At 38.7% G+C, this 13,682-nt stretch overlaps 1 protein-coding gene across 1 annotated transcript in view; it reads left to right on the top strand.

Annotated features, from left to right (window-relative positions):
• Positions 1-515: 515 nt before the first annotated feature.
• The window catches only part of ezrb (ezrin b), a 39,015-nt gene continuing 25,848 nt past the window's right edge, over positions 516-13,682 (top strand). The window contains exons 1-3 of the mRNA XM_078275227.1: positions 516-613; positions 2,421-2,521; positions 10,939-11,022. Coding sequence (XP_078131353.1) covers positions 2,510-2,521; positions 10,939-11,022 — 96 coding nt within the window. The 5' untranslated portion in view covers positions 516-613; positions 2,421-2,509. The remainder of the gene's footprint in view (positions 614-2,420; positions 2,522-10,938; positions 11,023-13,682) is intronic.

Raw genomic sequence — 13,682 nt, 5'->3', positions numbered from 1 at the left:
TGTAGATCTTAAAAATGAGGAAATGGATAATGTTCAGTCAAATAATCATTAATGTGAATTAAACAGACAATAGCACAGAAAGTCCAAATGTATTACCAGAGATTAGCCATAGCCTTTTTGCAATGTATTGTATGCCTAAGTAATAGCCATTATACAGTATGTTTTCAGAATAGCAAGCTTTTTAAATTTTTCAATCTTGACCTAGGCTATTTGAGTTTGGGGTTGTATGAGCCACCTAAACCAAATGATGCAAGACCTTCAGTTTCCATGCCAACGACCCCCAAGCATAATTTTCTGACTGATGTGGTTATATATTCAAAACTACTACATGCCCTGCTGTAGGGGGGGAAATACAACTTTCAGTTAAAATGTGCTTTAACAATAATAAAGCTGTCTTTGGTTTTGCGGGGAAGCCCCCTGCAGGTTCCCGGACCCATGGGTTGTGAACCTGTGCTCCCCCAGCCTACCGGTGACAGCAGGAGCAGGATTTCAACAGTGGGATGGATGAGCGCCATATTGCGCCTGGCTAAACAGAGGAAGGGGAAATCTGCGACTGTGAGCTTCGGAGCAATTATCTCATATCCAAACCTCATCAGCTCCAGGAAAACTTCCAGTAAGTAGACAACCTGTCTGTCGTACTGACTGCAGCCTGCAGTAAAGCGAGGTCGAAGCATAGGCCTACTTTTCATACTTTTTTCGGCGCACTCTCTGCACAAAGGAGACAAATCTCACAACAGGTGTCTGTAGGATTATAAACTAGTGAGGATGACTGCAGCACAGCTCTGCACAAAGGGCAACATTAGTATTGCAGCCTGAGTTCAAATACCCTAAGGTTTGATTTTTTTTAACATGTTTACGATTTGTTTTATGTTGAAATAGCCTATACCCTTTACCGGTGCCGATCAAGGAGGTTACATTTCTCGTTTACTGGGCTTGAAAGGTTTCACTGTCTCTCTGTGGGTGTGTAGCCTCCCCAATAACATAGACGTAATCTCTAGAGTGGAAATATACCCTGAAAATCATCACTTTGTTACATGTTGTAACATTATTACAACCTTAAAAGGTTATGCGACTGGGACAGTGGTCGTGACTATTGATGGTTATCTGTAATGTAATGCAACATTGTTTCTTCGCCTCTTAAAGCGACTTTATAAAGCGATACAGACCAGGACTGGTGTAAATGGCTCCCATTAACGTTCATCTGAATCGTCTTGGGGTGTGGGTTTGTTAGCAACGGACGGCATCAACATAAAAGACTAAAACAGGGCAGGGTGGGGACTATAACTTTATCATAGCTAGTGGGTGAGGCACGTTGAGGACCATATTTAACCTGCCTAGTGCCTGGATGAGTCAACATATCAAGGTAGAATAGAACTGCGGGACTTCCGGTCTTAAATTTCAGAATTAAATAATTTAGATTAAATCACTAAATGGTTGGATTGGAATATTCAAGATTAAAAAGAGCTAATTATAAATAAATGATACTTGTTTTATTTGAGAGATACACATTAGGTATTTGATTATTGCAGAATTATGAATTTCATCAGGGTTATACATAGAAGTACTGTTGTTATGTTGATTTGTAGCAAAGCCGGTCTTATTAGAAATTCTTTGTTTGTAGCTTAATTGATTAGTCAATCAAATGAAAATGAACTGACAATTATTTTTAAATTAATCATGTAAGTCATATATTGAGCAACAATGCCAAATATTTTAGCTTCTCAAATGTGAGCATTTGATGCTTTTCTTTGTTAAATATTAATGCAAATTGAGTATCTTTGGGTTTTGGACTGTTGGACAAGGCATTCAATGCCATCATGGGCTCTGAGAATTTGTGGAGGATATTTTTCACATTCAGACAAATAGATATTTAAAAAATATGGTAATAAAATACCAACAGTTATATTCATATTTAAAGCTAAAAGTCAAAACTTCTTTTGTTCCTACTCTTAAATGTTAGGGATTTGCTACTTTTCTCGGTGTTATATCACTGTAAATTGGGTTTTGGACGGGTGATCGAACACAACAAGCAATTTGAAAACATCTTTTTGTGCTCTGAGAATTTGTGATGTTTTTCACCATTGTTGAACAGTTCATAATAAAAATGATTAATTGAAAAGATAATTGAGATAATACAGTTTAATATAATAATATTTATATATAATATTGTTGTTGGTTTTAGCTATCTGGCCATTATTTAATAGAAATTATGTTTTAATATAAAATTGAAAATGATCAGAAGTGACCAGACTCGTGCTCTTATTTTGAAGTTCAGACGGGGTAGCTTCCAGTTAACTTGTTGGTTCTCGCGGTGATTCATCCTGATGACTGTCGCCCACAGGAGTGCCGAACTGCTCTCACTCGGGTTTAAGTAACGCTGAAGTGGCTGAAACTCGTTTCTCCTCTTTCTGTCTTTTCAGGAAGGCACACAGAGCATTGCTCTCCTCTTTGGAAAGACTTTTTTTTAATTTAACAGCTCCTCGCACAGAGCAAGGAAAAGGACAGGACAATGCCCAAAGCGGTAAGTAATGTTAACGTAACGCCTTTGATTTATTCAGTCACTGCTTGTTGTATCACTTCTTTATATCTGGTCAAACTTAACTAAAACATAACCGGTAATGTTAATGGAAGATTAAACGTCCTAAATTTACTATAATCTTCTGTTTGCTGAAGGATTTTTTTTCATCTTTTCTTACATTAATCTAGCTAACTAGCTAGCTAATTTAAATTGTAATAAGAGTACTGTACAGTACTAGTTTGTTGGTAAACTGTGAAATATGTGGTGCAGTGAATGGTAGCGCACTTATGCTAGTAGGCTACTTTATAATAATGTTGTATTTAGTATGAACATGTCATATCTGAGTCAGTCTTTGAACCACACTTAATCCGTTGAGGTCTGGGAGGTGATATTTTATGTTTGGCTATGCATTTTGTGACTTTATTGTTGCTAAGTTTAAAAAAAAGAACTCTTGAATCACTTCCTGTGAGTGACAGGTGTTGCCATCAGAGTAGTTTCCTCAACTTTCAAGTAGAGTGATGTCATGTCAATTTACATATATTTAACTTGTCGCTTCTTTTGAACTCTCAGTCAATGAGCAAGAAACAAAACAGGCTTTCAAACTAAACATGAATAACATTTAGAGACTGAATCACAACTAGATAACTTAATATAATTAATTAACTAAATAACTTAATAATAACTTAATATGTAGTTTTGTCATAGAAACTTACGAATCAGTAGTGTCTGTGTTAAAGGGGAATGCCGCTCAAATCACATGCTCTTGTCGTATCCTGGGGGTGTCCCATATGTTTCAGTAAATGTCATCCACTTTGCTTCAAAGCTAGGAACAAATATAATGAGACTTATATTCTAGACATGGACAGTTAAGCACTATTTTAATGTGCTTACAGTGGCAGTCATAGTCACAGGATCTGTGTCTTTGACATCATTATGTATAATGTTGTACACAACATCATAAACAAGGGGGGGTGTCTTGTTTATATCCTCAGGAGTTTGTGATGAATACAGGGTACTCTCTTATTCTCTTGAAGTTATTTTCCAGGCTGAAATTTTAGGTTGCTCCCCACTTGGTCTCAATGTTGGGTTCCCATAGTCATCTTGGAGTCTTTGTAAAAAGGTGAAATGTTGACTAGTATTTACGGTATCCATGACTTTTCATCATTAAAAAAGCTAAACAAAAGACAAAAAGACATTATTTGATGAAGCTGTCCTATATATTTGAACAGGTTTTTGCCTCCAATTATTCTTGACTCGTTTTGCCCTACCCCAGCTATTACATACTGTACAGTTGCACATGGAGGGCGTCCCTCCCTCAGCATACTGTTTGAAAATGTTCTAGCATAACGGCTTATGTGTGTTCTACGGTATTAAGGAAAATGTAATGGAAATGTGTTAGACATGGATATGAGTACCTTTCTCTGTACTCTGTTCTTTATTTAAAAAGTAGAATAGAAAGTTCATAGATACCTAAACGTACAGTTACTAAAGTTTGATAAGTAAAAAATATAAAACAGGTTTAAATTTGGAAAGCTTTTAGTTAAAAAGAGACAAAATCCAGAAGTATAAATTGCTGCTGATACGCTGCTCGGATCATGACAGAGACCGGTTGCTGCTGAACAGAGCAGCGTATTGTGATGACAAAGACGAAAGCCCCGGTCAGTGTCATAAAGTGTGTTGTCGTTTTGTTTAGAATGGCCTAATGGTTGTCAAGAGTGTCGCTGTGGAAATGACGTCATTACTGTCTGATAGCGGCTGAGTCCAGCTGCCACAAAGCAGCCTTCTTGGACGTTAATGTTAGACTTTTTATTTTCCATGATATCAAGAAAAGAATCCATGCCTTGTTTTTTTGTTTGTTTCATCCACTCATGACTTATGACTGACACAGCCTTTGCAACATAGCATAAATATCAATAAGACACTAATCTGTTTTAATGAAGTTGCTCCTTCGGTGCTGTTACCACCAGAAAGCCTCGTCCTTTTAAAACTAATCCTGCAAATGCTGAGTTTCACTTTTAGCCTTGGTGATATGCATATAAGGGTTTATATTTTGAATTCTGTAAAAAATGTGTAATTAGGATTACTAGTTTGACGCGTGTCAGTGGCTTAAGTCTGTAGCCGGAAACATATTACAATCGTGGGAGGCAGGAGATGATGAGATGACAGGAAACAACATCAAAAGCTACAATCAGATAAGCCTTATGTTACTTTAGGGCTGCAACTAACGATTATTTTCATTATTGATAATTCAGCTCAGCTGATTATTTCATCGATGATTCTTTTAGTCTATACATTGTTTTAAAAAAAAAAAAAAAAATAGCCCACAGCACGCCTTGAATTTGAGAGGTACATTATTCAGCATTTTGGCTTGAAAAATAACAAACAAATAATCCATTATCAAAATAGTTGATCCAATAATTGTTACTGCTCAAGTTGAATTCCCCACCCATTTGTATAGTATCATGTTAAACATAATATATGAGTGGAATAGTAGTCTTGCATTGCCAGATCTATCTCCACAGCAGTGTGGAGTAAGGTCTGGCTACACTACACATACATTCTTGGATAGGAGAAAAAACGCTCTGGGTTGTTAGCATTTCTCTAAACCAATCCCAATGGTCTTGGGCGGCGCTAAGCTCCGCACGCGGCGATGGTGGCTCTGCAAAATGGGGTCTGAAAGGAACTAGTTTTGGTGGAACATTTGCACTCCGCAATAGGAAACGCCACATACAATATTAAATTTACTGTTCACACAATACAGTAACGTTAGGCGAGCTATATAATTTAGCTGGATACATGGTTAAACATAATTTGATCTTACCAGTGTATCACCGTGTGTACTTCCTCCACAGCAATCCCGTCAATCGGTCTCAAAATGTCCCAGTTAGATAGGAAATGGCGTAAAATATTCTTTGTAAATCTTTACAATCATTCCCAGAGAGAACCAAGCAGGCCTGCCTTGTTGCATGTTCCAATGTTTTTTTTTTGTTTTTTTTTAAACTTGAAAAGAAAATCTTTTTCAGTGTTTAGCTTGCTAGCTCGAAGGTTATTATATTTTCCCGTATCGAAGGGATTTTGAGAACAGCAACACACGGAGAGCGGAAGGTGAAGGGCAAATTCAGGAAATGTACTTCTGTGGATCCAGATTACTGTAATAAAGATAATAAATACAACAGTTTATGTCTTACCTTCTAAAACTAGCTGTATTCATCTTGTTTTTTGTGCTGAAAATACGCAGAACCCCATCAGGCGTATCAGATTGCTTTTTCTAACAATATCATGGTAATGTTACTTACCAAATGTATTGGTTTATTGACCAATACATTATAATGATATCGTAACATGTAAAGATTTGGGGAAACTAAATTGTCATTAAACCTGTAGGAAAATCTTGAATAACAACACACAACAACAAGTTTTATTTACCCGCACAACAAGCAAGAGTAATTGGGGAGCAAAAATGCAGCTGTTTCTTTAGGGCAAGTGATTTGATATATACATTTTTGGGTGTTAGATACCTGCCATAAACTCTACAGTACATCCTAGATTTGAATCCAGCATCCTCACCCCTTGTCTGTTTCTCCTGACCTTCTCTGTCTTTCTTCACTTCTAATTATTATCTAATAAAAATCAATGCCCCCCATGGAAATCTTTGAATCAAAATGCCATAACACATTTAGAGGTTGCCTTACATCAGATGAAGTTGAGCAGTCATAAAACAGAAAACTGTTTTAGAAAACCTAAAACAAGGTTATGGACAAGTTTGTGAATGTATTCGTGAAGTAAGTGTAGTCCCTGAAAAGCAAAGATAAAAGTGGCAACTTGCCTTAAATTTGATTCTAACTGGCACAGAAACCTACAGGCAATCTTACTTATTTCAGCTCCGATACTTGGCATGAAGTCAAACATTCCAACGTTGTTTGGAAAAGACAAACTTTTATGACAGAGGACCAAGACGGCCAGCGGCAGGACGTTGGACCAGATTTGAGGAGTAGTCGAGACTCCTGTATTGGTGCTTGTGTGACTCACGCTTTACTTATCTGAATGACACATTGTCAGAAGTAAAGGATAGCGCTCCTTGGCTCTCCCAGAATCCTGTTTCCTTGCGGTCACAGCTCAGTGACACAAACCATACAAGGTGTGGCCACGGTCAACATGGATGGGTGGTTCCTTTTCATGTTCATATTCTATTGTTAGTATTTGTTCTTTTAAATAATTAATAACTAATCATGCCTGGAACACCCTCGAGCCCTGATTCACAAATCCAAAAATGGAACCAAATGGAAAAATGGTTACAACTCTCATTCTTTAATTACGTGTATGTACGTAATGTTGACAGAGCCTTTGGAAGTATACTTACAAGACATGTCACTTCCTAAAACAATTTAAAAAAAGACACAATAGGCCTGTTTTCTCTCAACAGTAGACGGTCGTTTATGGTTATATTACTCTCAGACCATTTAAGTGATTTCCATTGCGACTCCCATTACAAAAGAATCTTGTAAAGTCATGCAAACTATGCAGAGGGTTAAATATTGAATGGTCTAAACTGAAGAATGCAGTGCAACCTATTTACAGTTTAACTAGTGAGGTGATGACCACCTCATTTCTTTAACATGACCCTGGGCAGCTCCTTAACCCCCCCCATTGAAAAGTCTGAAGGGAGGATATACAGGTCATGATTATGTGTGATAGAGAAGGGCGGGTTGGAACTAGGAAATATTTGGCATTCTTGAAGAAATGGCTTGATTGATTACTTTGCAGAATAGTATCCTTTTCTGTCAATTGACTTACTGTTGAATTGATTAATCGTCTCAGCTCTAGCTGTAAATGTTACCTCCTATAGTTTTTCTATGGATTATCTCGGGGGAGTGGGGGGGTAGATCTTGGATATATTACAGAGTGATTATGAGAGGTCACTGCCTTAGTAGTTTTATTTTCTTGTGTCCCTTTTTACTTTTTCACATTTGTTAATTTAGATTGGGAACTTGGTGTTTTCGGCGAAAGGGTTAATATGTTAACGTGTCTTTCTTTTGCTTGGAATACTGTGATCTAGTTTTTCTAGAGTTGAGAAGATCGATACCACTCTCACTCCTGTACGGTGAATATGTAGCTAGAGCTCGAAGACTGTTAGCTTAGCTTTAGCATGAATACTGGAAACAGCAGTTCAAAGGTATCTAGCACCTCTAACGCTCACTAATTAACACGTGTATATGTGTATGTATGTATATGTGTGTGTATGTATGTATGTGTGTGTTAAAATATATATATGTATGTATGTGTATATATGTATGTATGTGTATGTGTATATATATATATATATATATAATATGTCATATTTACACTTCAGTTCATGTAAAAAATTAAACAAGTGAAATAACATTTTAATTAGTGAGCTTTAGAGGTGCTGGAAGGTGGATTTTTGTTACTGTTCCTTTTTAACAGAGCCACGCTAGCTGTTTTTAGTCTTTATGCTAAGCTAATCAGCTACTGGCTACATACAGTGTTTACCGTACAGACATGACAGTGGTATCAATCTTCTCATCTGAATAAGCATATTTCCCAAAATGTCAAATTACAGTATTCCTTTAAATGTTTTTATTTTTTATTTTTATTTTTTATGTACCAAAAAGTGTTTTACCATGAAAGAGCCAAGAAATCCTGCACACTCTTTTCGGTCCTCTATTCTGTAATCTACTGTTTCTACGTCTGCGTTAGCTTTCGTTACTTGTTGTTATTGCCAAAACATTGCACCTTCCACCAACAGTGGGAAAATGTATGCTTTGTTAGATTTGGGAACCACTGCTCCTGTAGTGAAAATGATTGAGTCAGTTATGACTGTTGTGACTTGTGAAGCAGGGGTTTATACGGTTAATATGAACGGCTGTACTTTCCTCTGACTAAAGTTGCTCATTGTGGAACTCTGGGCCCTTGCCCGGTATATTTTTAGCATATGTGTCATGTTTTCTTTACCGCTCTGAATGGCCTCAGTTTATTGTGAGTTACCGTTGGAGGACCTACTTTGAGATCAGATATCACTCACTCAGTGGTTTGTGTTGGCTTGTCTGCGCCACACATTCACATATTCCATTCTCTGCTGCTTAGGGTGTTTGTCTAGGTGCTACATCTGTAACTGCTGTGTATATATAGGCTTGATGTTGAGAGAAGCATCCCAAATCTGTCAGAGCTGCTGCTATCAAATCATATAATCACTTTAAAAAAAAAAAAAAAAAAGGGGGAGTCTCAAAATAGCACTTATTATGGCAGTTTCTGATCACTTCTGCAGCAATTTTGTGTTAGTTTTTGGTAATCTGGCCACTAGAGATGTAGATGATCCTAACGAGCGACTGCTGGGGCACTGCAGCTGAAGGGAGATCTTTGTTTTGCTGTGTGAAGTAAATGCAGTGCTTCCCCTGCTTTTTTGCTGTGACTTGAAGCTGGTATACACATCCCTGTTTGACTCAAATTGTATGCACATGTGGCACTGCGGGACAGAGCTGAACACTCTATGTGGCTCTGAGTTTTTGTTAGTAAGGCAAAGTTTGCCTTGCCACAGATCCTGGGTTTTGATCCAAAGTGAGTCACAGAGACACATAATGAAAAAAATGAGGCATCCTTGAAAATCCACTGTCTAGACTACTGTGTTCTTACAATATCCTGGACAGCACTGTGTTGAGGCGCTTACCATCCAATACTATTGGATTTGCCCCCTCTGAAAGATTTAAGTCAGTAATGGTGCTTACCCACTGCTAGTACCAGTTCTACTTGGCTCAACTCGGCCGCGGTGCCCCGTCCTCCTTTTTTCTATTGCAGATTTAGTGCCGCTTCATGCGTGAGGCGAGCGTGGCTGGTCGTCATAGCGCCGCCGCAGGAAACTGTCGTGACCGACACACAGAACGTCGAAGGTGTGTTTTTGACTCTCGGCATGTGGCTGTTGCCACAGCCAGAAGACAAATTTTGTTTCAAAAGAAGCTGGAGGCAGCAAAAAAAAACACCGCTGGCTAAACTATTTTAAAATGGCAGGTTTTGTCTGTCGCTAGCAATGATGACGCAGTGAAGAGGTGACGATTCTCTCCGACCAATCAGTAGTCTGCAGGTTTTCACGTCACCTTTTGGTATCGGCTTAGCGCGCTTGAAACCTCTACGGAGGTGATACTAAAAAAAAGTACCTGTTGGCAGGTACCAGGGACTTTTTTTCATAATGGAAAACCAAAAAAGGCGAGTAGAGTCGAGGTGAGGCGAATCAAGCAGGTACCATGTAATGGAAAAGGGCCATTAGTTGCTCAGCCTGAATAGCTTCATAGGAATCAGTTGAGCACTGAATCACCAGCCCAGACATCCCTTTTCCAGTAGGCGTCATTGAATTTTGTTCAGCGCTGCTCACAATGGCCTGGAGATGAAAGATGTCACTGGAGGACTGTGTTAGTGGTCTTTCTCTCTCTACACTGTGTCCACTAGCCTCTTTGTGCTGTTTTCACTGAGCTTTAATAAGTTCAGTCAATACTTTGAGGGTCTTTTCAACCCCCACAAATACCAGACATTTGATATTATACACACAGAACAGAGTCAGTATGTGCATTACCTCAAAGCAGCTATTGTAAATATTTGTGCATTGTTGCATGGCCTTTATGTGCCCTTTTCTGATTACTAATCAAACTTACAATACCGAATATTGTTTCCCTCCATTATGGGACACAGCTGACGTCTGTTTACATTATTCTGTGCCGCGCACAAGTCATGCTCTTTGTAATGGTTTTGAAATCCCGCATTAATCACTGGGGTGGATCCCCGTAAGTGGACATGACATTCTCTGCTCATAAAGCAGTTTTCAGTTGGATGGACCACCTCTTCTTGTATGCACAGGCCACTCCGATCAATCATTAACCTGAACCTAAAGACATGCCTTTCTTCTGTGAATGAGAGTGAATGACTGAAGTAGCTGCTTTATTTTAGCCCTCCTCTCTTCAGTCTAGCCATCCAGTATAACATCCATGGTGCCTCCTTTTAGCTTGGTGACTTATAATTGGAGTAAGCGTTCGATGTGGCACTTCTCAACATTCGTATGTTCATTTAAATCAAAAGTTAAAACTATCACTGAATATTTGTACCAAAAACACCTCCGATTTTGCAGCAGATTTCCCTTCAATCAGCCCTTCTGGCTCTTAGAAAGCAGAGATACAGTAAACACAGAGCCCCATGTGTTTACTTTGCAAATACACCCCCTTACCAAACACACATACACACACACACACACACACACACACACACACACACACACACACACACACACACACACACACAAACACACCAAAGCAGTGTTCTGCAGTCTGGCATGCTTTACCACATGTAGGCCCTTATGAGAACCTCTCTGTTGCTCTGGGTCAGCTTTTGAACTCACGTTTTCCCATGTTTTTCCACAGGTCAATGTTCGCGTCACCACCATGGACGCTGAGCTGGAGTTTGCCATCCAGCCCAGCACCACTGGCAAGCAGCTGTTTGACCAGGTACCGTGCATATCAGTTCTGCATTGACCTCTAGCATCAGTGTTGACCTGTAAATATTTATTTATATCACTTTAAAAAGGTTTTGGAAACAAAACAATGTGGAAATGATTAACAAGTTTTGAATAGTCATTTTTATAGAATAAAATATTTTTTATAGAATCAGCCATTCATGGTCTAGTGGTATTTATAAAAGCAAATATACATACAGAGTAAGTCATTTGTAGAGTTAAAGAAATACTTATACATTTTGGGAAATGTGCATATTAGCTTACTTGCTGAGAGTTACATAAAAAAGTTTATACCACTCTCATGTCTGTACGCTATATATGAAGCTGGAGCCAGAAGCTTGTTAGCTTAGCTTAGCACAAAGACTGGAAATAGGGAGAAACATCTGTCCAGAGTTAGAGATCTCTGTCCAGAGATATATATCTGCCTACCAGCATCTCACATGCTCACTAATGAACGGGTCTTGTTTCTGTTCTTAAAATGTGGTTGTACGGGAGTTACGTGCAGGACTCCAGGAAGTTTCTTTTCCCAGCCAACAAATTAGTTCGGCACATACAGTAACTCTCTATAAAACAGCTAATTGTCATTTTGACCGTGTTTCTTTGTACAAATAAATGAGATGTATCGTGTTAATCAGTGAGCTTTACATGTGCTGGTCAGTGGATTTAGTTACCTTTGGACAGAGACAGGCTAGCTGTTTTATCCCTTTCCAGTCTTTATGCTAAGCTAGGATAACAAATTGCTGGCTCCAGCTTAATACTTCATGCAAAGACACCAGAGTGGTATCTATCTTCTCAGCAAGGAATCAAATTTCCCAAAGGTTGGACGTATTTTTATCTCTTAAGTGTTTTACAAATGAAATTAAACTGATTTTGTTGACAGCTGTGTTTTCAAGTCCAGCTATACTCTGCTGTTGCATATTTCTACTACCGCTGCTTCTATAATTCTTTTCCAAACTGCTACAACCTTCATAATCTTACTAACTGGATTGACGTTAGGACGTTAGGTGTTCGGAAAGGAATCATCCCTCCAAAGCTCTTTCCATTCATTACATCCAGGTCAGAAAAGGTAGCCTATCTCCTACAGACAAGATTACAGGAGCTTTTGGCTTCAAGTGTCCTTATCAGTCTCTGTCTTCCCTCTGAGGTTCAGGGATTCTTATGAATGGTTTCCTGTGATGAAAAAATGCAGCTTAACATCAGTGAACAAAGATAGCTTGAGACATTTATTAAACTAATGATTAATGGCATTAATGGGAACATAAAAATGAATCCCTATTTGTCTGGCACCTTTTTAGGAAATCTATTTTTTGGTGTGTAATAAATGTAAAGGTTAGTTAGGGTATCAATGTTTGTCCAATACAAGTGGTAGTGTGTGGCATGGTGTTTTGTTCATGACCCTTGTGTTACCCTCCTGTTACTGGTCACTTGCATTTCCTTATGTTGTAAACTTTTATTGTAAATCTCAATACCTAAAATCCAAATGTAGATGATATGTCATTAGCGCGAGCTCCTCCGAGGCTGTATGACAGCACCAGGGGAGGAAAGGCATTGTTTTAGCCACTTCCTGTACAACTCGTTTTTCAATAGCAAGTGTAGCGACTGTGTGTATTTCTGGCTGCATGTCAGGGGATTCAACCTTCATGTCGAGAACATTTTATTGAAAAAAACAAATGAATACAACCATGTTACGCATAATATCCATACACATCAACTATAATAGGTTACACTTTACTTGAAGGTATTTACATAAGAGTGACATGAAACTGTCATGAATGTGTCATAAACAAGTCATAAACGTTAATGACATAACACTTCTTTTAGTAAGTGTCATTTGGTTTTTGTCATGACAAAATATGGTTAGGGTTAGGGTTCATGTGTCATGACTGTGTCATGACAGTGTCATGTCACTCTTGTGTAGATACTTTCAAGTAAAGTGTTACCCTATAATATTCAGATGTTTTGTGTGATATTGATGTCATTGCTTATGTTTAGATGTCGTTTGACCAAGTCAGCACTTATGACACAGTGGGGCTTCTGCTCTAAAGCTCTGTGTGGTTTTGTTATAGGAAGGAATAGCTGAGGACCCAGATATTCGCCTTTGACGTCTCCCTATTTATAGGTGTTGGGGAATTCCTCACTCCCTGTGATACTGTCAGAGTTCAGTGCTCTATTTTAGTGCAAAGATACAATTTACTTTATGAGCATGGGAAACTGTCCATGAGGCTTCACACCTTGTCTTAAGTCTGAGCAGCCGTTCCCAGTGTCTACCGTTTCATTTGGCTGACATTTAGTGGCCGTTTCCCTAAAGTCTGTCAGCAGCCTGATTTTTAGTTTCAAATGGGTGCTTTGGCACTAATAAGCTGCAAAGGCACAAGGACACTCACACAGGTTCTGTGGAAATGCTGAGTGACACCAGTGAGCTCATTTTCAGAACGAGTGTAAGGCCTGGTGTGGCCTGTGTGGTCTGCGCTGATCATAACCTTAGTCCCTGTCATGCTGCTCTTAAAGAGAAACTTCTGCCACTCCCCTCCACACCCTCGCACAGTTCCACTTCCATGTGACTGTTCACTGCTGCTTGTTTCATTGAGCCTCAATTAGAAAAATCACAGCAGTCACGGTTTACAGTAGATATACTAGTTAGTCTGTCTGCTG

Source organism: Sander vitreus, chromosome 18 (assembly GCF_031162955.1).
Source record: "Sander vitreus isolate 19-12246 chromosome 18, sanVit1, whole genome shotgun sequence".
Taxonomy (NCBI): Eukaryota; Metazoa; Chordata; class Actinopteri; order Perciformes; family Percidae; genus Sander; species Sander vitreus.
The sequence above is the reverse complement of the archived record's forward strand: the minus strand, read 5'-3'. Positions and strand labels throughout refer to the sequence as shown.